Source organism: Amphiura filiformis, chromosome 20 (assembly GCF_039555335.1).
Source record: "Amphiura filiformis chromosome 20, Afil_fr2py, whole genome shotgun sequence".
Lineage (NCBI taxonomy): Eukaryota > Metazoa > Echinodermata > Ophiuroidea > Amphilepidida > Amphiuridae > Amphiura > Amphiura filiformis.
In genome coordinates, this window is record NC_092647.1 from 44914149 (window position 1) to 44938403 (window position 24255).

General features: G+C 34.4%; 1 protein-coding gene across 2 annotated transcripts in view; it reads right to left on the minus strand.

The window, feature by feature from the left end:
- LOC140141805 (homeobox protein engrailed-2a-like) overlaps positions 1 to 21064 on the minus strand; it is a 47974-nt gene extending 26910 nt beyond the window's left edge. Inside the window, exon 1 of one of the 2 annotated variants that reach the window (XM_072163668.1) lies at positions 19999 to 21064. In XM_072163668.1, coding sequence (XP_072019769.1) covers positions 19999 to 20413 — 415 coding nt within the window. In that variant the 5' untranslated portion in view covers positions 20414 to 21064. The remainder of the gene's footprint in view (positions 1 to 19998) is intronic. The other variant, XM_072163667.1, reaches the window with a different exon arrangement.
- Between the last annotated feature and the right edge of the window lie 3191 nt (positions 21065 to 24255).

The window sequence follows — 24255 nt, forward strand, 5'->3', positions numbered from 1 at the left end:
GTGCAAAAAGTTACCATTTTCGCCTGTTTTTTCTTACGGTTGTAAATTCAATGAACTATGACTTTGCTAAAGAGCGCTTACAAATTGATATGATTACTGTATTTTTTTAAAGTTACAAGAAATGTTCAAAGATATTGTCTTCCATGCGATTCGTCTTAAATCTGTGTTACTATGCCTCTATGATAGCAATTCAATTTGATAATCTCAGAATGTGTGTTACAGTTTCATTTCACCTGTCCCATACTGCGTCCTACTGTTAAGCCAATTGGTCCACACTCTATGTGTCGGTACATATTGACATTCCATACCAAATTTTCCTATCCATCCACATTTTCTTTTCAATTCTTTAGAATACACACCAAAAATCACATTACATTGTCTATTGTCTATGATAGCGATTGTATTTCAATGTTGATATGTGATCTCATCATGTTTGTTACAGTTTCATTTCACCTGTCCCATACTGTGTCCTACTGTTAAGTCAATTGGTTCACACCCTATGTGTCGGTACATAGTGACATTCCATACCAAATTTTCCTATCCAACCTAATTTTCTTTCAATCTTCATAGAATGTACAGCATACATCACATTACATTGTCTTTTAAAATGATGTGTTCATTACACAAATGACAGCTGCGTGAGACTGGTTTATTAAAATACACTACTGATTGCTTTTCTAAATATTTTTGCTTAAACTAAAAAATGAAAGGTACATTTCTCCCTCCCGTGTTCTCATTTATGCATAAATAACAGATGGAAGATTTCAATACTTTTTCAACGCATTATATCAACAGAATTAATGATAAACTTATTGGGTTAAAGATACTTTGAACAGTTTTAAGTATGCTATGCACACGACATAACCGGTCATGGTATAGTTCACATCATGACATACTTAGTATTCCATTTCCCGTGAACGTGACGAATCAAAATTTCAAATATTAAACTAATTCACATTCAATGCTAAAATCAAAGTATAGCAAAACATTCCACTGGTCATGTTCAAAAACAACAATATTATGAAGTAATCCAGTAATGTAATTTAGTCGTAAGCGAAGACTAACACTTTGATACTGTGTCGGCCCTACTGTTTGATACTATTGCCTACTGTTATGTCAATTGCTTCACACCCTATGTGCCGGCGTAGAGTAATAAAGATATGAAGGGATACCTACCCCGTGACTACCCGCCAATGTCTAACTAACCCTCTGCCTCTGCATTCCAAAACAAATACATTAAGAGAAAATTTTCTTCTTGTTAACTTCATTATGAAACGTGTGATACCAACGTCGGGATAGAGCGATGAAAGGTCGCGAACTTGAGAGTTCCAATTTATACAGAGTCGGGCAACGGAATTGTGTTTTCAGGGTGATCTTGTAAACGTTTGTTAGGATAAAACCTGGAGTGTGTTATTTATTTAAGTGCACTTTTGAGATATATGCCTCTACACGACATAAAACGAAGTATACAATTAAACAAAATAGGTTTAAGATAGCAAGAACAATATTTGAGTGAATAAAGTAAAATAGAAATAATCATATTCAAATAGATAAATGTAATTAGCTTTAGTTTAAAATTTAATAAATAAAACAAATAAACAAATAAATAAATAAATAAATAAATAAATAAATAAATAAATAAATAAATGATAAATAAATAATAAATAAATAAATAAATAAATAAATAAATAAATAAATAAATAAATAAATAAATAAATAAATAAATAAATCCAAGTTCAAGTCATTTATTTCAAATGTTAATTAGAAACAAACAACCAGCCTTTGGCATTTTAGAAGCAACATCATTATTGAAAAAGAAGAAAAATCCTAAGCCAATCCTCTCACTTACTAAAACAAACCATAGCTCATCCTTTGACCCACTTTCTAATGAGCTAACGATGTTGTTATTAACTCTCTCCGCGCTGGCGACTGCAGACGACAAGTTTAAATTTCAGAATTGTAAATTTTCATGACCATATTTGGAATCATCATGAAAAATGCATTAAAATGAGTACAAACAAGCCTAGTATTGGTTCAGTGGTTCTTAAAATAGTTCTTGACATTTTGAGAAAATACTCTCAAAACTTGGGACTTTTTATGATATGGATAGCACGAAGAGCATTAATGCTCATTGTTGATTATGTGTTAAATAAAACAGGTGCTGAGGTAATCTAACGTCTGTATTTAAATTACGTAGAGCAGATAATTAAGAAATAGTGTCAAATGAAACTAGAGTTTTAAGTGAGTCATCTCAGATGTGTAGAGAAAGTAATACGAAAGCTTTGTGAGAAATACAGAATATATAACTATATTAATGCGTAAAATGTTAATGTGTTGCTAAAACAATCGAAAAAAGAAGATGTGAATTGAATCACAGCATTGTATTTTTAATACTTGAATATCTTTTAGTAGATTATGCAAATTAGAACAGTGCATTAAAATAACATTATACACGTTTATGTTTTTATGAACACATGGTTCAATATCTTCAGAATGTTGTAAGCTACATAATATAAGTGTAATTTGCTTCACTATAGGATGCGATATGGTTGAAGAGAAGACAAAGTTAGATAAAATCAACTGACATAGACATAGCAGAATAAATGACAAAAAGTTTATTCTCGTGTCACTTCTGCACTTCAGTCATTTTCTCATCTGTTATTCATGCCCCTTAAACTGTTCTGTCTGCGATATGCCGAAAATCCTATCAAATTGGGAGCACACCCCCATGTATTTGCCTATTGTATAAACACTGAGAAGGTGACAGATTACCCAAATGAAAAACGCAAAACACCAAATCACTGAAAACGCGTATTTAGTATTAATCTGTAGTGTATAGACGAACCTGTTGTGTAATGAACACATCATTTTAAAAGACAATGTAATGTGATGTATGCTGTACATTCTATGAAGATTGAAAGAAGATTAGGTTGGATAGGAAAATTTGCTATGGAATGTCACTATGTACCGACACATAGGGCGTGAACCAATTGACTTAACAGTAGGACGCAGTATGGGACAGGTGAAATGAAACTGTAACAAACATGAGGAGATCACATATCATGATATCTACATTGAAATACAATAGTGTTCATAGACAATAGACAATGTAATGTGATTTTTTGTGTGTATTCTATAGTTCTAAAGATGGACGGATAGAAAAATTTGGAATGTCACTATGTACCTACACATACATTGTTGAGTTGAAACAATTGCATTTTTATTTCTTAATCTTATTTCTAATTTCTGCATATCTTTCAAAGTGCTGTATAATATAATTATTTGCGTATGCATTAGGTACAACAGTAGGGCGTTTAATGTATTGATTCCCTTTGTTTTAACTCATTCTATATATTTAATTACGTAAATTGACTATGACAATTAACGATCATTATTGCTATGCAAAATAATGAATTCAATTTTCTTGCAACACTTCATGTTGATTTATTGTAAGATTTCTCTTTATTTGCAAAATACTGAATACAATTTACCTGCAACCCTTTATGTTTCATGTTCCAGATGTTGTAACAACATTTAGAACGAGACAGATGAAGACTTGTGCCTTCTGTTTCACCATACAATCCATAAACAAATAATCAACAGAGTTAATTACAATGCAAAGACATGCTGATTGAACATTTACGAGTAAGCATAAATATTTCCTTTCACCTGGTGGACCCATGTCGCTGAGACTGGCAACATAGAGCTATCAAATTATTTCATTTGAGTTATACTTGAAGAAAAAGAAATCATATATAGGTGCCAAAATTGTTTTGAGTCTGTGAATGTCTGTCAAGTTTGATTTGTAGGCGACCCATGCGTGCAATTCACAGGTACAGTGTGGTGGGGTCTGTGGAGAACCTTGTTCCCTTCACACCTCGGTACATTTACCGATGAAGCCAGGGGAGACAAAGTAACAACATAAAACCCTAGAGTGCAATTTTCGTCATTATGTGGCTCGTTTGTCTCCAGTAGATGGCAGGCACATCACCTGTGCTGAATGTTAAATACTGCTGGAAGTCTGGGGGTAAATCGCAAAATGTGATATGACTCAGGGCTCGAATTAAAGTAGTGGCTCGGTGCAAATGTGACGGGCAAGTTGTAACGCGCACCGTTACTTGCCCGGGTTCTTTGTTGTATCACTTTAAAAAGATAAAGGGCGATTAAAAACCTCTTATACAGATTACATTACAACTGTAATAATAAATTTAGACTTTGCAACTTTTTGTGCAGCGATACATCTGATTATGAACCAACAAAAATATTTAAAAACATTAAACCGGGATAGGTGAAACCATGCTCTTTGGGAAGTTATAAATTAGAGTAATATTTGTCCAATCTGTACCACGTGGCAAGTTTGTAAAACAATAAGATGTAAGCCTTTCTATGAAGTATTTCATTTACATATCTGGAATCTCAACGGTGGGTGGATGTAAAAAGAGTGCGACATTAATTTGTGCAGACAATAATATTAACTAGCAGACGGTTGCGAAGTTGGGCATTAAATAAAAAATAAGAACAAATACAAAGGAGATACAAAAAAACATGGGTATGGTAGGAAATCATTTGGAAGAGTGGGAAAAATAGATGGAGGAATGAGCTATTTCAGTTTGAATTTATGGAAGGCATGACCTTAATCTCCCACACAGAAGGTGTAGGATTTCAAATGGAGTTACCTGAATGGATGATTCGATTTGAAATTCGCACTCCCTGTTTAGAAGATTAAGGTCATGTATCTCATAGAGGGTGTATGGATTTCAACTGGAATAGTCCAATGTATTTAAAGAGAAACAAACGTGCAGGACTGGCGCAGAAATGAGAAGAAAGAAATGAAAAAGTATAAAAAGAAGTGCCTACATCTGTTCTTTACCACAATAAAATGTATTCTTCAAAAACTTGTAAAAAGCCGAATTTGTTCATCATTTTAACCAATTCACCTTGTTGACCTTTCATAAGTACAACACTTGCATGAATTGTCTAAATCTGAGTAAATTTCTGAGAATATTCATTGTGATATGGGCGTTCACAGAGCGGTTACCAATTAATTGGATTCAAGTATTGAGGGCATACATGCATCTTCATACGGGAGTGAGGCTAAAGTGTTTGAGACAAAATAATTTGAATTTTCCTGGTGAAAAATCTAGCCTAAAGCTTACTTATTAATCCTCAGATATAGAACCAACACGTTACCTTTCATCACCGGTGAACATTGAATATCGGGTATTGAAGCAGACAATATCATATAAAAGGCCAAATTTTGGTCAAGAAAACACCTCATGATGAAACCTTTGCGGGAAAATTTATATTACTAGTTCTGATTCGGTATTTTAGTCTATTTGTATGTTTGTATAGGCTTACAATGTATTACTGGTATATTGTTAATGTTATTATTACTTATTCCAGTTTAATTTTGCCACGTCAGCACATTCGCATTCAATTCATTTGTCTAGTTGCTTTTAAATGATGTGAAAAGAAGAAGCGAAGACATTTGTCTTTATTATCGAAAAAGTACGAGCAACATACAAAGCACAATATTGTAGATTACCGAAGGGTTAGTAGTAGTAGCAGCAGCAGCAGCAGTAAACAGTGGAGGCGAAAGCTTTAAAATTTAGGGGGACGAGCATATTTTGTGACTGTGTCTTTTACGTGGATATTTTTAAAATGTTTAAGCTCAGACTGTTCTAGCCCAAAATGAAAGGTGAATTTTGATATTTTGGTCCAATAGACATGTTGTTTTACGGGCTAAAGGGAAGATGCACAAGGAAACTATTACTTTATCTTCTGTCGTGAATTGAAGTGGCGGAGTGGTGGTTGTAGGCATTAACAATACAGCAAAGTTTTTCTATGTAGGTTTAAAGCAATATTATAACATTTTCAAACAAAATAGATGAGCATTTCTTTGCCATAAAATGTTAGCTTTTACTGTCAGATATATCCCTTTTATTTTTGAGCCGAACAACTACGGCAAAGCAAAGAAAATTGGAATTTACTACCAGCGCACATGTCGCCAATACGTACCACTCCTTCGGTCATGTTGTGGTACGACCCATTGTTGTGTATATCACCGTCCCCCACGCCGTGACGTACTGTGTGTTATGAACATCGTGTATGCGTTCGACTAATAATTCCATCGTAATAATAAAGGGCTGAATCAGCCTTTAATTCAAAATCACGGATTTTGACAAAACTACAGCACTTAGAGTCTTGATTTTTGCAGGGTATATTGGTTTAATAAAGTACAATTTAATCGTGTAAAAAAGGAATTTTAAAAATTCAGTGAGGGCGTCTTCCTCAGCAAATGTTATAATATGGCTTTAACCCAATCTATCACCTCTGACGTCACGATAGACATGGTAGACAGATTGCATTTACTGCTAAAGGAGGTTTTACGTAGCAAATGAATCTAAAATTAAGCACAGATTGACCAATAATTGAACAGGTCACCTGTCCCCATGGTCTCATCAAACCACTTTAAATTAATACTTCATTAAAAAATCATAGCTGAAACAGATTATTGTACAACGCTGAATATCTAAAACAAAACCATTTTTAATTGATACGATCACAACAACCAATCTCTTTTGCGTTAAAGCGATAATGTATCTTTTTCCTGTGGTTTCCAAGTTGGCTTTCAGATCCATCCCGTTGTGAGTCTGTCCCTCCCCGTCTTTGTGTGTTTGGTATTACATTATTTCCCCCATGAAAAGAATAATATCCCTTTTAACACGTTTAACGGAAAGGGGGTCGGGCTGTAACAACGTATGATATGAAACAATTCAATATGGTAATGCTTCTTGTTAGTCATTGTGTTCAATCTATGCAGTGAAAGAGAATGTAATATTATAGTGTGAAAAAATGAAATTTGGCGAATTTGTCATTGTTTTTATAGATTAACCTACTTTTGATTCGGCGATATTATTTCTTTGGGTTAAGGGGGAATAATAGCTGCCGTATGGGGTGATCGTATAGACATGTATGTTACTCAGTGCCGCAGGTTTACGTTACAATAAACTGGCAGAAAGGCAGACGAACATGAACTACGCACTACAATTGAAAAAGACACATACAAATGTACCCACAGTTTTGGATGCATCATTTTTTCAAATAGGTATTAGCATTTTACTTTGAAAAAATCAATATTTGTATGAGTTGTAGTGCTACTTTGCCCTTCCAGTGAACAGAGACCCAATCCTACCCAGGCAAATATGCATGAGGTGTCACTGGAGTTGGAACATATAGTAGACATAATGTAGACCCAATGGACACTGTGACAGCAATGAACATCTTTTATATTAGGAATTGCAGGAGAGACCCATGCGGAGAACAGAGAAATGATATTATAAAATTATGACATAATAATACCCACAGATATAAGGGAGAAAACCGTGCAACAATGCAAATCAATAATATAATAATAAACGTCACATACTGCATTACAAAAGAACTGTCACTGTGTCCATTGGGTCTATATTATGTCTTTTATCTGTTCCAACTCCAGTGACGCCTCATGCATATTTGCCTGGGTAGGATTGGACCTCTGTTCACTGGAGGGGCAAAGTAGCACTACAACTCATATATTGATTTTTCAAAACAAAACAAAATGCAATAAAGAAAGTAAGCACATTTAGTCTGGTATGAAGTACAGAGATTCAACGTTATATATAATTTATGAAAAGTTGTAGAGAATAGCAAATAATAGAATATAGAGAGGAGTAGGTAACAACTACTGGAAGTTAACGTACATATTAACAAACGAAAACAAAAGAAATGTGATCAACAAAATGATCGAAGGACAAATATAGATGGTTTGAGCTTAAAAAGCAGCGATTACCTGCATTGGTTGCATGTGCAACCTTTCGATTAAATGGACTTATCAGGAAATGTCGCCGAGGTTACGACGTGAATGTTTTCACCGACTGTTATTTTATAATTATACTCTAATTATTACTTCAAATAAAAATATGTAATAGCAACAAAATACAGAATTCTGAGTCTGATTTCTAGGTCAAATGTCTGAAACAACTTGCCATGCTGGCATTCGACGATAAAATACAGTTCAGTTTAAGAATAGATTGCACCAACTCCAGCTGCAACATTAAGATTAAATATCACAATGCAATGGCGATACTGAGCAATTAGCTGAAATAGGGTTTGAAAATATAGCATATAATTATAAGAAGACCGGTTTTTATTACAAAAGCTTTGATTGTGTCTAATGTACGGGCGCGCACTCCGCGTACTACGTGCAGTGCTGTTGGACGCGTTCATTTTTCTTGCGGGTTGATGCATATATATTTGTTTGTATTTTCCAACATGTAAGTAATTTTGGTATAAAACAGCAAAAATCATGTTGTTTTTTTCTTCTCGTGTATGAAAAAGGTTTAATGAACGCGTTACTTGTTGGGAGAGAGAAATTAGACTGATGTTGATGCATGATCTAATGCACTCCCCCTTCGGGACTCGAAGCGCGTGCATTATTTTGTCTAATTTCTCTCCCAACAAGTATTATGCGTTCATTAACCTATAATTAGTGGTCATGGTGGTGATGAAGGAAATAACAAATAGGAGAGGGTAGGGATGAGCGGGACGATGAGCTTAATATTGATAGCAGAGGTAACATGGGTAATGTCTACGTCTGCTAAATAATTACAATTGGTGGTTTTTGCGACATAAAAATACACCGTCTGATATGAGTAAAACAAATTATGTTATTGATATTTATTAGCGGTGATGAAGGAAAGAATGAAGAGGATAAGGGTATGGAGAGTGGGGACAATGAGCTAAATATTGTTCTCGTTATCCATTACTGTAGATACGAATTAGTGGACACGGTGAGAGTCTCCAGACGGCGGTAAAATTGGGAAGTGTTTTCTGATGTCTAAACCCTCGAGTATCACACGCCGTCTTACACGATCTAATATAAATGGTCTCCCATGCGTAAGTGATGATTGTCCGATGCATGTTACAATTTTTGCTTTACTTACCATGCTTGGTATGATCAAGACCATAAAATAATGATGCAAAGTAACGAACCACGGAGTTTGGAATACGCCGTGAACAGGTGAGAGGTGTTATAGTTACTACCGACAGCAAAATAATTAATTAATTAAGGTACCAGTTATTTTCAACCCTGTATATCCTAAACAAAGACAGATATGTTGTAATTAAATCCAGTAACCAATACCTTCATATGTCAGCTCAGATTTAAGACATCATTCGTTGAAATCAGTCAAGAAATAAAGACACGTTGATCCAAAATACCAAGGAAGATGCAAATTCAAAAGTTGCAGATTACTGATTTATACAAAGTGTTTGCGATTTCCAAACCTGTGACGGGATTTTGAATAGATTGCACGGGCTTTCGGTACGTACGTTTGGATATCGCAATCTCTCTAATGACTATTCTGAGACTTGCGTTACAAATACACATTTCTCAACAACGTGAAAAGATAGTGGCAATCAATTTGGATTGATCCACTTGATTGTTCAGTTTTGTTTAAAATGTCAAAATGCTTGATTTGAATTGAGTTTGATTGATCCAAGCTGTGTTCTGAATGGTTAAATTAAGTCATCGAATACATTACTTAATACACATTTCTCAACAACGCGAAAAGATAGTGGCAATTAATTTGGATTATCAATTTATAGGAATAATTGATGTATATTTTGATACCTCTTTTGACCAAAATAAATTTTTCAGGTTAGAAATTGCATCTCTTTTCATACAGCGCTTTTATCATTACTTTCGCTTCCAATTCACCGCCATATCAGGAAGCAATTAACACGAACAGAAGTCCATTTCACTAACCATGTCCACTGCACTTTCTAACCTGCATGTCAAGCTTATGGTAAACGTTGGTCAACACAAGTCAATAGAAAGAAAGAAAGAAACTGTTGTTGCAATCCGACCATCCTGTCCAGAATCAAACACGTGACAACGCTTTAAACAATAAACATTTAAAGTACAATCTCATTTTACTTATATGTGCATGTTTTATTTTGTTTGTCATTGCAGTAGCAGTGTCTGTTAATGAAAAGTTTGATAATAATAATTGACAAAAGACAAAATGCATTGTCCATACATATTTCTCAACAACGCGAAAAGATAGTGGCAATCAATTTAGAATATCAATTTAGGACTAATTAATGCATATTTTGATACCTCTTTCGGCCAAAATAAATGTCCAGGTTAAAAATTGCATCTCTTTGCATAAAGCGCTTCTATGCTTTCGTTCCCATTCACCGCCATATCAGGAAGCAATTAACAGAAGTCCATTTCACTAACCATGTCCACTGCACTTTCTAACCTGCAGTTCAAGCTTATGGTAAACGTTGGTCAACACAAGTCAACAGAAAGAAAAAGAGAAACTGTTGTTGCAATCCGACCATCTTGTCCAGAATCAAACACGTGACAACGCTTTAAACAATAAACATTTAAAGTACAACCCCATTTTAATTATATGTACATGTGTTTTTTGTTGGCCATTGCAGTATAGCAGTTTCATAATCTTAACTGACAAAGGACAAAATACATTGTCCACTTGCTTGTTCAGTCTACACGCATTTGATTTAAAATGTCAAAATACTTGATTTGAATTGAGTTTGATTATTGATTGATCCAAGCTGTATTCTGAATGGTTAAATTAAGTCATCGAAAAAAATCCCAAATCTGTCTCTAATTTGCTAGATATAAAAGAATAACAGTGGGCTAGTGGTTGTATTTGACAAGTGAAAGCGTTTTTGTATGTTGTTCATTTAGTGTCTTTAAATAATATAAAAATAGATAATTGAAATATAATATAAAGAGCATCTTAAACATTGTCTTTAACATCTTAAGACTTAATGGTATAGAATTCCGAGTAAGTAATGCACAACGCTTGATTGTCCCCTGAAAACAATTCAAATAACTTGTTTACAAAAGTACTCTATATTATTTTGTACAACTAATTTGGCCCTTTACTCCTAGACGTGATTGATTTCTTAATAAAAGAATACGTTTCATTAACACCACCCCAAATAGAAAGATAATTTAGTTAATCAAAATAGCTTAATCAAGAGTCTCTCCATCCCTGGCTGGCTCAGCTAACCAAATACACTATTATGCACGTATGTTAATACAATCATGGTTTCCGATGGCAAATTAAGTAGTCTAATATCAACCTCCTGTTTAACTTTTCAGTGAGCAAGTGCATGTTAATGTCATCATAGACAAGGAGCTTAACATCACACGCATTGAATTGAACTCAAATACAGAGCTTTAATTAGCCAATATAGACTTTTCTTAATGCTCGAGCAACTTGCTTCAATGCACTTGAGGCCTTAGTCGCACGAGCGCTCTTTCCTGCTTAACTATGCTATGAGTTAAGCGATATATCCATACGCCCGGGAGATGTTCAATTGTGGCCCGTGTCTTAACATTTGATACAGGGTACTTGGATTGCTTACATGTGTGATTATTAAGTGTGTGTGTGGCAAATTTGAATTGAAATAGAGCGAGGAACCGCACTTAGAACAGAGATATCTGTACCAAACTGCCAGTGTAACACATGGTTCCTTTCATAAAGTTATAATCATTTATATCCACTCATTAGTAAAACAATTAAGGTTATTACATACTTTTAACGCAATTATTAGAGTTAAGACTACTATAGTTAATCAAAACACTAAATTCAATTTAACTATTTCTTAAGAAATACACAAATAACACAAGATAATAGCTGTCAAATGCAAAGCTTAAAATGATATACGCATCGCTATATAATCGCTGTCAACATGACAGGATTAATATATCGCCCTGCACCGACAAGCAGGTTGCACTCATCACCTATGTATGTCTACAATCATAGATTGAATACAATACCGATCTTTTCAAAGATACTAATCATACAAGTGGGAGTGACCAGCATGATATTTGTATTCTATATAGAATTACGATTCAGGTCTTTATATCTGTTCTTTGACATTAATGGTTTAATACATAGGTCCGCGTGAACGTTGTAGTGCAGGGCGATATATTCAAAAATTGTATCTATTGCTATGGTAGTTAATTACTTATCATAGAGTATCCTAGAAAGCAGGGACTGAAGCTGAAATAGGATAAACTAAACTAATATGTTTTGATTCTCATCTTCGTGATACAATAAATTGTTAATAACAAAAAGAATATACAAAAAAAAAATCGCTTTTAAAAATTTCATGATTTTATCTTTCTGCCATGGTTATCACAGCCCAAGAGAGGAACGTGATATGCAACATGATAGAGACACATTTGCTAGTCAAGTTTAGCGTTATACGGGTCGCTTAGTTTCTCATTAAATCTCTCTCATTACCACGTCCGTCAGAGTTCCACTACACTAATCATGGTATAGTTGTTACAGATTGCCAACGATTTCATTAAGTTATTTTAATTAATATGTTATTCTTACGTTAAAGAGCTGGTATTTTATTACTGCCACGCGACGCGCACTGATATCTGAGCTGTGGAATAGAATATGTTTATAATAGGCGCCTACGCTTAAACTTGGAATGTTTTAGTACTTTCATGAATCCTAGAGTTTCAAAAGGTTCTGTTTTGAGGTACTTCGAGAGGTGATTATGGTACTTAAAGTCGACTAGTCGTTCCTAGCAGCCTAGTAGTATTTTGTTACTAAGAACGGCTGACATTATTCATTCTATGATCTATATAAATGTTAACATGAAATTGCTTAAGAAAAACCTTAACAAATTGAAACACTTCATGTACTTAACTTGGTCAGCCTATTACAATAATATTTGTTTGTGCTCTACTGATGGGAAAGCTTCGGTTATTGTGTTATACATGTTATAAAAACCTGGGCTAAAACCTAAAAACAATTGTGTGGAAGAGTGAATATCCACTTAACTCTCTGAGAAGTCTTTCGGAGTGACTATTGCCTTTTCTAAAAAGTGCTCTTCAAGGTCATTTAATTGTTTCAAGATTGCAAGGTCTTAACATTACACTTTTTTTTAGAATGGAACAACCCGAAAAGTCTTGTCCATCAAAAAGTTGGAAAAAAGGTATTCAAATATACATTTTCCTTCATTTTGCCATAATACACCATAACCACATTTTTGATAGTGGATCGCTGGTACGTATTACTTCCACAATGGCAGGGTACTATTTAGGTACTCATCTGATACTACTGACGCGAGAGAATTAGAATAAGTATAGAGAAGGAGTTATAATCACTACGAGGTACCACCGGTACCCCTCAAAGAATTATGTCTATCGTGAACTAATAGTCTGGTGTAACATCAAGTATTGATGCAATGTCACTCAATAACAGCGACGCAAACTAGTCTTTACATAGTTAAGTCACCGTTATATTTGATCTTCAAAGTATGGCGATACAAACATCATCATCACACATGTGGTTTGCATCTTTTACACAACACTGCATTCGGTATATTAAAGGATCGGATAGAACATGGGTAATCAAGTACAAAAACGTGCATGCTGGATAGAAAAGTGCGCTCCGAGGAAAATTATTGAAACTATAGCAACAATTAGAGAAATAAGTATAACAGTACATTTTGAGCCACAATTGTACGGCAATTAAATGAGTTAATTAATAAAAGCACCAATTGCTTAAACTTAACTTGTGTAGGTAATTAGCTATAGGAAGATCAATGAAAACGGAATACTTCAATATCTATATTTTGCACATTGCCGATGCTATAAGATAATACTTATCCCCCACTTGTGTGGGAAGAATCTTCTTCGATTATTCATTTTATGTGTCTCGGTTTTGGTATAACATAATGGATTTCTTGATATGTTACAAATGTTGCAAATTATGTTCGATTAATATCAGTATTATTGCTTACCATTCTTACCGAAGTGATAATTATATATACCACCTGTTTTGTCAATATCATAAACAGAATTTATCTGTACTAATATAACTCCTAATTTATCTCATTCTGTGTAAATAATCACCAAGTAAAGTTATGATGAAAAAAGTTAACAATACAGATATATCTGTATTTGCGCTGGGTAATTCAACCAAAATTGATAACAGCTTAATGTAATTGTAAGTTTTGACTCAGTCGCACATAAACACATCAAAATCACTTTAAGCTGGCACAATGATTGTTAACTAAATTTGAGGGTAACTTTACCATCATTTTGTGAAATCCCAAAAAACCAATAATGATCACGACTGACAAAGTATATAATCATAGCACCATTTGAAACTCGTCACCTCCCTATATTGAGCCGCCATAGCGAGCCAAGTTAACTCGCGATGACGAGACGCAATCTTGCGAGACATTCGCGCGGGAGAAACGATCGCCAGAGAATGATGAAGTGTATAACGATGGTTTAAACAGGCAACAGCCGGCAAGATCTTTAAGCAAACCGTACATCGGGGGATACGCTAAATCTATAGAATTATCTAAGATATACCCCTTAAGTATGATGGCTCCTTGATGTGAAATTAATTGTCCAAAGAATTTTTTATCAGTTTATTGACTTTGCTTTTATATTTGAAATACGATTTAAGATCATTTTTGTGATGAGGTGAAATCAGATAATTTGCAGCATCAATTCTATAACAGCTAGAAAGAAAATTATACAATTGTAAATTATTAGCAATATAAACAATAAACTTAATAAACCTGTTTGCTAAGCAAATAATTGTCGGACATGAGTTAAAAGTGGCAGCTATCCGTAAAGCAGTGAAACATAAAATGTTTGTATGATCAAGTTTTCAAAAACATATAACACTGTTGAGGAGCTATAGCTATCATTCAATGGGGATTTGATTCCCTGTGAAGCCACTAGGGAATTGTTATTATGCCTTAGACAAGATATCATTAAGGACGTATATGACTATGTAACTACTAAGTCACACACGCTCACATCTGTTAAGTAATGTTTAAGCTTACGTCGATTGTATGTTTCAACCATTAGCTTCAAAATGGCGTCAATTTGAGATTTTTCGTGACCATATTAACTGATCTTTTTGCTCAAATGGGTTTGTTTATACTTAATCAAATGCAAATGTCATTATAAATATGTTCATTATATGTATCTAAAATCATGATTTTTTTAAAGGTTGGTAAACAATTGCAAGTTTGTTTAACATTCCTATCACTGTGCAGACAGATGGTTAAAAGGAAGCTTAAGAAGTGCACAGGCATCATGGGTAAATCAGCAGAGTAATTAGGCGCGCAATGTTGAGTAAAGAATGCTCGCTTGCAGATGTAAATTGATGTAATGCATCGGTGAATCCCGCGTGTGTATCTGTCTGAGACCACCGATTAATAATGAAATGTGGAAATACAAGACTATTTGGATGTCAAATTATTAACATGTGTTTTTTTGTACTTGCTTGATTGTGAAAGGGATCATTTTGATGGTTATATAAGTCGGATGAGATTTAAACTGAAAAATGGAAATGGACACCCGTGTATGTAAATAAAATATTGCATGGTATTGAACTCAGAAGAAAGGAACAAGTAATAGAAGTATAAGAGTACTAGCTTATGCAGTAAACAAAGTGTGTTAACTAAACAGGTGGTAGGAATAGTGACGCAACCATCATGGCAATGGTTGTGGTAGTTAATGCAAAGTCTATGGTTAGTGGTAGTTTAGTGGTAGGGTGGTAGTAGTGGTAGTTCAGTGTAGTGGTGGAAGTGGTAACGGTAGTGCTAGCTGTTGTGGTGATAAATGAATGATAATGCTAATGGTATAAATTATGGTATATTGTAAAGGATTTTGGTAGTGGCAGTACCATGGTAGGGGTAGTGGCGACAAATGAATGTATTGGGAATGGGAGTGGTAATAGTAGTGGTAAATGGTAGTGGTAGTAGTGATAGTGGTAGTGGTAAATGGTAGTGGTAATGGTAGTGATAGTGGTAGTGGTAAATGGTAGTGGCAGTGGTAATGGACTAATGGTAATGGTATAGTGGTAGTGGTAAATGTTAGCGATAGTGGTAGTGTGGCAGTGATAAATGGCAGTGATAGTGACAGTGGTAAATGGTAGTGGCAGTGGTGGTGGTGCTGCAACAAGGAAGACAAACACAAGGTAATGGAAGACAAAAGTTTAACATTTACGAAAACTACATAAAATAAAAAGGGTTCCAAAAGTTCAAACAATTGATTGCAAAACAAGTGATATAATTACTCCTTGGCTATGTTCCATTCATAAATCAGTCATTGTAACATGGGACTTAAGTAAAGTTTTGATGAAGTGATTAATTGTGATGACTTTATATAACCTAATTCCAAGCATAACAGACAGCCAGTGAATCTAGGCCAAAATTGCTAACTAATCATGATCCCATAAGGTTCTTATAACAACCACTGAGCTATAGCGTGGTTACTAAATGTTATATCAATGTGTCCCATAAAGTTAATCTAAATATTCCAACGTAATGTTAGGACCGAGTAATAAAGATTTAATGTACGTGTATAGTGACTTTATAAAGAGTTGGTGCTTTTGGTCAGTAATTTATGAGTAAACCGAACATTTTCTATTGTGAGCAAAACATACATTGATGCATCTTACAAACTATCACACCATGTTGTTTGTAAAATACATTCTGGTCTGCTTTTATACACTTAATAACATAATTTATGATGGAACATATTTCAACTTTCTGTCATCTTCAACTTGTGAAGTATGTTTTATCTAAACAACAATGGTCATGATGGTAATGAATGTAGGAAAGACAGGAGAAGGCCTCACTTGAATACTTCAATAACAATATCATACTCATTTGAATTCACTCTCTGGGAAATCATATAGCAACGATCAAAATGTGCGAAATCACATTTCACATGATATTGGCATCACTGCTCTCCTATATGACCAATAGAGTTGACTGAATAATTCATTGAAACCAATATTGTATTCTTTTAGAACAGCTTGTCTGAATGTCGTCGGAAGAGATGTTTATTTAATGCATCACAGGTATCAAAATGTAAAGTTTTAAATGTGTGTATCAGATGCAAGAATGGTAGATGAAATATGTATTTATTACGTTGTCATTGTGGACTATTCATGTTGTGATGATCGAGACCCAACGATTGACATTGAAAACAATGATGGAGTGAAGAATATTAACATCAGTGGAGAGAAGTGAAGAAGAAGGAGAAGAGGAAGGAGAAGAACAAGTGAAATATGTATTTATTACGTTGTCATTGTGGACTATTCATGTTGTGATGATCGAGACCCAACGATTGACATTGAAAACAATGATGGAGTGAAGAATATTAACATCAGTGGAGAGAAGTGAAGAAGAAGGAGAAGAGGAAGGAGAAGAACAAGTGAAAGGAGGAGAAGAAGAGGCACAAGGAAGAACAACAAGAAGGAAGAATCAACAAAAGAAAGATAAGGAAGAAAACAAGAACAGAAGAAGAAGAAGGGGAAATTGAAGACGAGGATGGCGTGGAGGAGAAGAAGAAGGGGTCAATAATTTTGAACCGACCAGAAACAAAATCAGTATAATGCCATTGGAGCAACAAGTTACAATAAAGTTAAAGAAACTTAAGAATAAAGTGAGCCAATTATAAAACTACAGGTAAACAATGGTATTGAACCTCAATCATTCTAATCATATCAATTTAACTGTACTTGCTTTTTTAGTTAATAATACCGATTGTCATATGGTTGTGTTATGAATTGCAATAATCATATTTAGGTTTTCATTTCAGCTTAAAATCTAGATCATGATAAATATCACAAACTCTTTAATAGCTAAACACACACAACGTGCAATATATGTGGATATAAGAGAAGAGTGTTCTAAAAGTGACTGTCGACCCAACAGTGAGGTGTCCCGGTCAAATAGCCTACAGATATGGATTTAAATTGTATTATCCCGTGCACTTTTCGATTCATATGCCCTTATCGTGCTCAGGAATACAATATTTCAATCCTACAGAATAAATTCTAAATCATGTAAATCCAATTATGTGTTATTGTTTAATATTAATATCTTTATCTAGGATGCTAACACTCGATAGGTATTCTAGACACGATAGTAGATCGGGTTGATAGTGTCTATTTTGTTACCTTGTCTGGTAGTTATCTTGGTTATACCTATTCGTATTTGGCAAGATTGGGATATCATTATAATTCGGGATTGCTAGAGTTGTAATGATTCTAGTGGTTTTGTAGAGTTTTGCAGTACCACTATTCTTTGTTTTATAGAAGTATTTTGTGTGTTTTTTCTAAATAAATTTAAGAGTAAATAAGAGTAAACATAGGCCTGCGTATACTTAACTTTTACTGTCATTAATTATATAAACTCTTTATGACCACTTTACCGTTAATTTTAATATACATCAGTATAATTTTGAGTCCAACAGGATGCATCATGATTAAGAATAACATATTTTTATTTATCAAAATTCGACTATGGCATAGTCTAATTGCAATGTGGCATTGAAATTTGCTGATACTTGTCAAACAACAATAGTGTTAGGAGACAAACACAAATCAACATTTTTTTGGAATTAAACAACAATTGATATTTTCAATTATTACATGTTTATTATCTCTATGCTCTAATTCACAAAATTATTTTCCTGGTCAACTTATTTATAAGAAAATCATTTTGTGTGTTTAATTCGTATTTTCAAACCTGTTTATTTCAAAATCTCTAACTTGGAACAATTTTTGTGTATAACTTGACTTGTGTGGTTGGATTTTTGTGCAAAATTCTAGCTTTTATTTCCAAAGAACAAAGAAAAATGACTTTCTTCCTACAATATACACATTACAAATGGTTTATGTGGAGTATATAACCGATTTAAATCCATGAACTTATACTTATTGCCCATTGTCTCTCGATGTCATGAATGGGAAAACTTTAAAAAAGGAGTGGAGAGCCAAAAAAGCAACCTAAGATTGAAACTGGAAATTAATCTGAATGGGTAGACTAGTACATATAAGAATTACAACTGTTTTAAGTTATATGATTTGTGTTGCCTTTCGTATGTGCCTTAAGATCATACTTAATGCAACATGTACAAGTACGCGGTGTCTTGGATATCCCGGTGAATGAATATAATGCACAGTTTTACATGTTTATTGAACACACAGAGATTTGAGCACCCCAACATGGTAACATTCGCCAAGACGCAAAGAAAAAAATGTTACAAAAATACACAGCCTCAAAAGAAAATAAACAGCTTGTGTATAATGAATTCCTTAAAATTGACTAAGGTTATGCAAAAGATTCACAGAAGCTTTGTCATTTGTGCACAAACGATCTATGTAGTTTTACACATAGCCTATTTTTGAATGTTTTGCATGAGTTCTCTTTCACATGTACATGTAGTAATTCTGTAAATAGTTGTTTTTCTGCACACTAAAACAATACATAGGTAAACATGGTAAGCTATATGACATTTTATATCATATAAACTAGGACAGACAAGACAGTTGTTAGTAATCGATTGTGCAAATTACAGATAACGCACAACAAAAATGTAACTCAGGCTGATATAAAACTTGATCTATCAAATACTTTTTACTTTATACTAAGAGTACTAGTATCTAAGACAATAGGCCACCCATGCAAAAGAAAGTTAGATGAAAACTAATTTTCCTTCCAATCATTATTGTTCAGACTATGATTGTTTTAAGTATGCCTTCATCTGTTAGGAACACCATCATGAGAGACTTACAGATACTCTGAGAGAAGCGAATATAAAACTGAAATAAAAGACATAAATATAAGATACAGCCACTTACGTAAGAAGGTAACACCCCTTATGCAAAATAGTAACAAAACAAGAAATTAATTCACTGCGGTGTTTATCTCACGAATATAGACAACATTAAACATAAACATGAAAAAAGTCAAGCTCATTTTATTTGCGTAACTGCTTAACTCACTTCTAAAGGAAGATGTTTCCACTATTTGCAAGCGATACAATTTTACTTTCCTCTGATACTCAATTAATTCAGTTGTATTATTTCTTTAGCATAAAGGATGTTATTTCAAATTTTACTAGTATCTCACCTGAAGACGGCCTATCACTGTATCTCGTGCAGTAAACCCAGGCAGGCCAAGGCGTTTGTTTGAGACTCAAGTTTCCCGATGATGCTTCCTGTGAGCCATGTGACGATGTTCCATCATCCGATTCTTTCCCCGACTCATCTTCATCACTTAAGACTACTTCGATTCGTCTACCACCATCTCTTCCTCCTCCATGTCCTTTGTGATGGTGATGATGCAAGTGATGATGTCCTTCTGCAATGTTATCTGTATCTCCACCATTGTGTCCAAAATCAGGTCGGAGGATATTTTCAATGAAGAAGTTTGTGTATTTAACATTAGAGTCTGCATCTGATGCCGGTAATGCGTGTTCATCGCTTGGCTCTACCGCTGCACCACCATTAAGTGTCCTTCGCTGTTCCTGATCTCTTCCAGACATTTTAACCAATCTTCCTTTTATCAGTTTCTTTCAATATTCAAACATAAGAGAACCAATTAAATCTGTGCAAGACACCAAGCCAAGCAAAAGTGGTTCTAACCAATGTTTCCAAGTTGATGAATCGTGGTTGTAAACTATCTCATAAAGTTTTAGAACAGGATAAGCGCATCGCGATGAGAAGTATGATAAGCATAAAATGACAGCTATTAATGTTGCAGGTATTCTTTTCACCAAAAATCCTTTCTGCAAGTTATGAGGGCAGTGACTCCGTCCTTCCGTCTGACTTACAAGTATGCATCTATCTACCGATTAGCACAGCATATCACTAGCAGGACATAATACGAGTACCTGTCAACATAGCGAATATGACAAAGTTAGCCAAAACTGGCGCGCTAACGACCAAACAAATTGTGTTGTCAGTGAACGAGCCGGGCAATAGTTTAACGAGCCAATCACGGGACGGCTTAGATGAAACGTCATCCTCGTCCAGTATTATAAGGTGTAGCGGTAATTAATGAGAAAAGCCTGGTAACAATTGCCGTGCAATGGAGACGTAAGCGTTTGGGGAACTACTTCCACATTTTGTGCTTGCATGTGCTCAAGCACTTATTATAAGTCTGCCAGTCAGTTCATGTCACTTACTGCTCACATCTGACTCGACTCCAGACAACAGTTGCTTGTAACATGCCACAATAAGTCGAGACCTCTATATCACGTTGCTGACCAAATGCGCATTGGTGGTTTTTTAGTGCTTCAAAGTGAAAGTAGCTTACAAGTTGCGGTGATAAGAAAAATATTATTTTATTTTCGCATTTTACTAACTCGCATAAAAACATAAAAGTACTTTCGGTGTTATTTCTTGTGGAATTCACGGCAACGGATGTGTTTACCTACATTAAATCTTTTTCAATGCAATAATTTCACCGAAGTTCCACTACACATAATTTTAGGAAGTCAGAAAATACAAGTTATCTTCATATTAAACATTCTACTAAACAGTATTATTTTGACCCATTGTTTATAGCGTTTAAATATGAAGGTTAAACAACTAATTGTATTTTATTCGAAATTGTCATCATTAGTAGTAGTAGTAGTAGTAGTAGTAGTAGTAGTAGTAGTAGTAGTAGTAGTAGTAGTAGTAGTAGTTTGTGTTATTATTATTATTATTATTATTATTATTATTATTATTATTATTATTATTATTATTATTATTATTATTATTATTATTATTATTTATTATTATTATTATTAGTGTTATTATTATTATTATTATTATTATTTATTATTATTATTATTATTATTATTATTATTATTATTAGTGTTTTGTTATTATTATTATTATTATTATTATTATTATTATTATTATTCTTATTATTATTATTATTATTATTATTATTATTATTATTATTATTATTATTATTGTTGTTATTATTCATTGTCGGCGTCGTCAGTCACGTCAGAAATCATGATCATCATTTCATTATTTCATGTAATTAAAGCAAGAAAGATGACAACGAAGTTTTTATCTCAATCCGTCATTATTGGCATGCGTTCACAACCGCAATTAACAAAGGCGAGGTGTCATATACAACAGACCTAAGGTGATATAACATACCTTTTGCACAGCGTAAGAAAATGTTGCTTGGTAGAAGAAAAGGGGGTTTAAATAAGGATCATCTTTCATACCTTGACGTCTGACAATGTAACTGACGCTGAATGTAATATAGCTCACAAAGTGGGTAGGCGGTCCTGGCTGTGAAAAGGTAAACATTAATATCATATTGCTTTGACATAGCTGTTAATGTCTCTCCATATTACTAGATAGCAGTAGGTGAACGAACGTGAACGCGTTACATGAACGCGTCATGTCATGCCATTCAAGAGTGTCCATTGGTTACATTGCATCACGTGATATCAGCGTTTACGTATCACATTTCGACACGTGTGTTCACCTAGTGTTAGCTATTGTCTTCTAACCTGTCATTGTAATCATGTAAGTTGCTACAAAAAAGGAGTTTATGCAAAAATAAAATCAGGCTTGTAATAAAATGGAAGACCTTTGCGGATCTTATCCAGGAATTTACGAATGAGGTGAAAACCAACTTAGAAATATCTTTGTTTAACTTTGTCTACTATCCCTTTGGTTTTGGATTTTTACAAGTGCAGTAACAGTGCACAATATCATGGTTTACATTCTGCATTACTTATTATCTTGTCTTTGTTTTGTTCCCCACACCAAGATGGTATACCTGGCTCGAATCTTTCTATCTTGGGAAAGCCATAACCACTGTTGTCCAACAATTTCACCGACTTCATTGTCCATTTATCGACTTCAAGAAAGCCTTTGATACCATAGAGGCAATATGCTGAACATTCTACAAGCCTATGGAATCCCCAGTCTTATATATCATTGACGCTATTGGCAAAATGTATGAGAATATACCAAAGTTAAGGTCTTATCACCTGATGGAGAGACACAATCTTTTGAAATAGCTGGTTTACTTCAAGGATACACTCTGTTCCCCTACTTGTTTGTTGTGTTTCTCAACTTCGCTTTGAGAACAGATGAGGAGCTTGGATTTCACCTAGAAACATGAGAAAAGAGAACGAGCAGGAAAGTTGGGCCAGTGGTAGTGACGGACTTTGATTTTGAGATGACATCGCTCTCTTATCTGAAGATATATGTCAAGCTCAAGAAGCATCAGTAGCAAGCTTGAAGATGAATGCAAGTAAAACCAAATTTATGTCATATACAACAACATCATGAGAAAAGAGTTTCTAGCATGGGGTTTAGATGGAGAATACAGAAAAATATATTAAGCAAAGAAAGGCACAGATTAGAGGGCTTGCAGCTATCCTAACTAAATCTGGAAGTCGACTTTCTTCAGGAGACTCTATCCACCATCTGCTCAAACTCTGATCGCTCATGAAAGTCCACTAACCACACCACACGAATATTGGGCGGCGAGGTTGGGGGACTTTCACGGTTCTTTCTTGGGTGATCAGAATCTGAGTAGATAGTCTGGTAACATGGGTAACTAAGAAAAACATATATATATATACCCGTCGGATTAATTCAAGCTTTTTTTGTTGCAACTTTCTCCACGGTTGTGAAGCATGGACCGTCACACCAAATATTGCAAATGAACAGGAGTCTGTCCTCAATGTCAACTGGAAGTAAACCAACATCAGCCTTAAGATCAGGGAGAGAAGAACCAGGCCCATAGGAACCGCTTTCTGCGCATGACATACATTCTGCACTCCCAATAACACCTCTTAGTATAAACCCCCTTAATTATGTACATGTTTTAGGCGATTTCAGGCCCAATTCTTTGTTATGTTTCAGTCCCAGGTTTCAATATGTTTGACAGGACTGGTACAATCTTGGGTACAAAGCGGCCCTTAAAAATTTGGACTTAATACTTATATCCCTATTAGCGATACAATAATTTGTATTGACATCATAGTACTTTGACGTCGACTTAAATATTTTCATGTATCGGCGCCTGCTCACATGATTAGAAGATGGCCATAATTATTTCAATACAATTTTTCTGTTGATTGATGCCATTTATGATTTTCATGTACGCATTCAGGTTAATATGTTACTCAATAATGGCTTCCATCCTTGTGTTATTATCTTATATATGTTTTATATTAATTGATTTGTGTATGCGTAATTACTACAGTTAATTTAATCGTTAATGGACCATGCTTGGAATGTTTTAACATGAAAGATGAAAAGTATGCACGTGTGAGGTTTGTTTCATGACCTTTACGCAACTTAATTGGTTTATTCGTTGTTCAGTGTTTTGTGTGTGGGGGGGTGTGTTTGTTGTTTT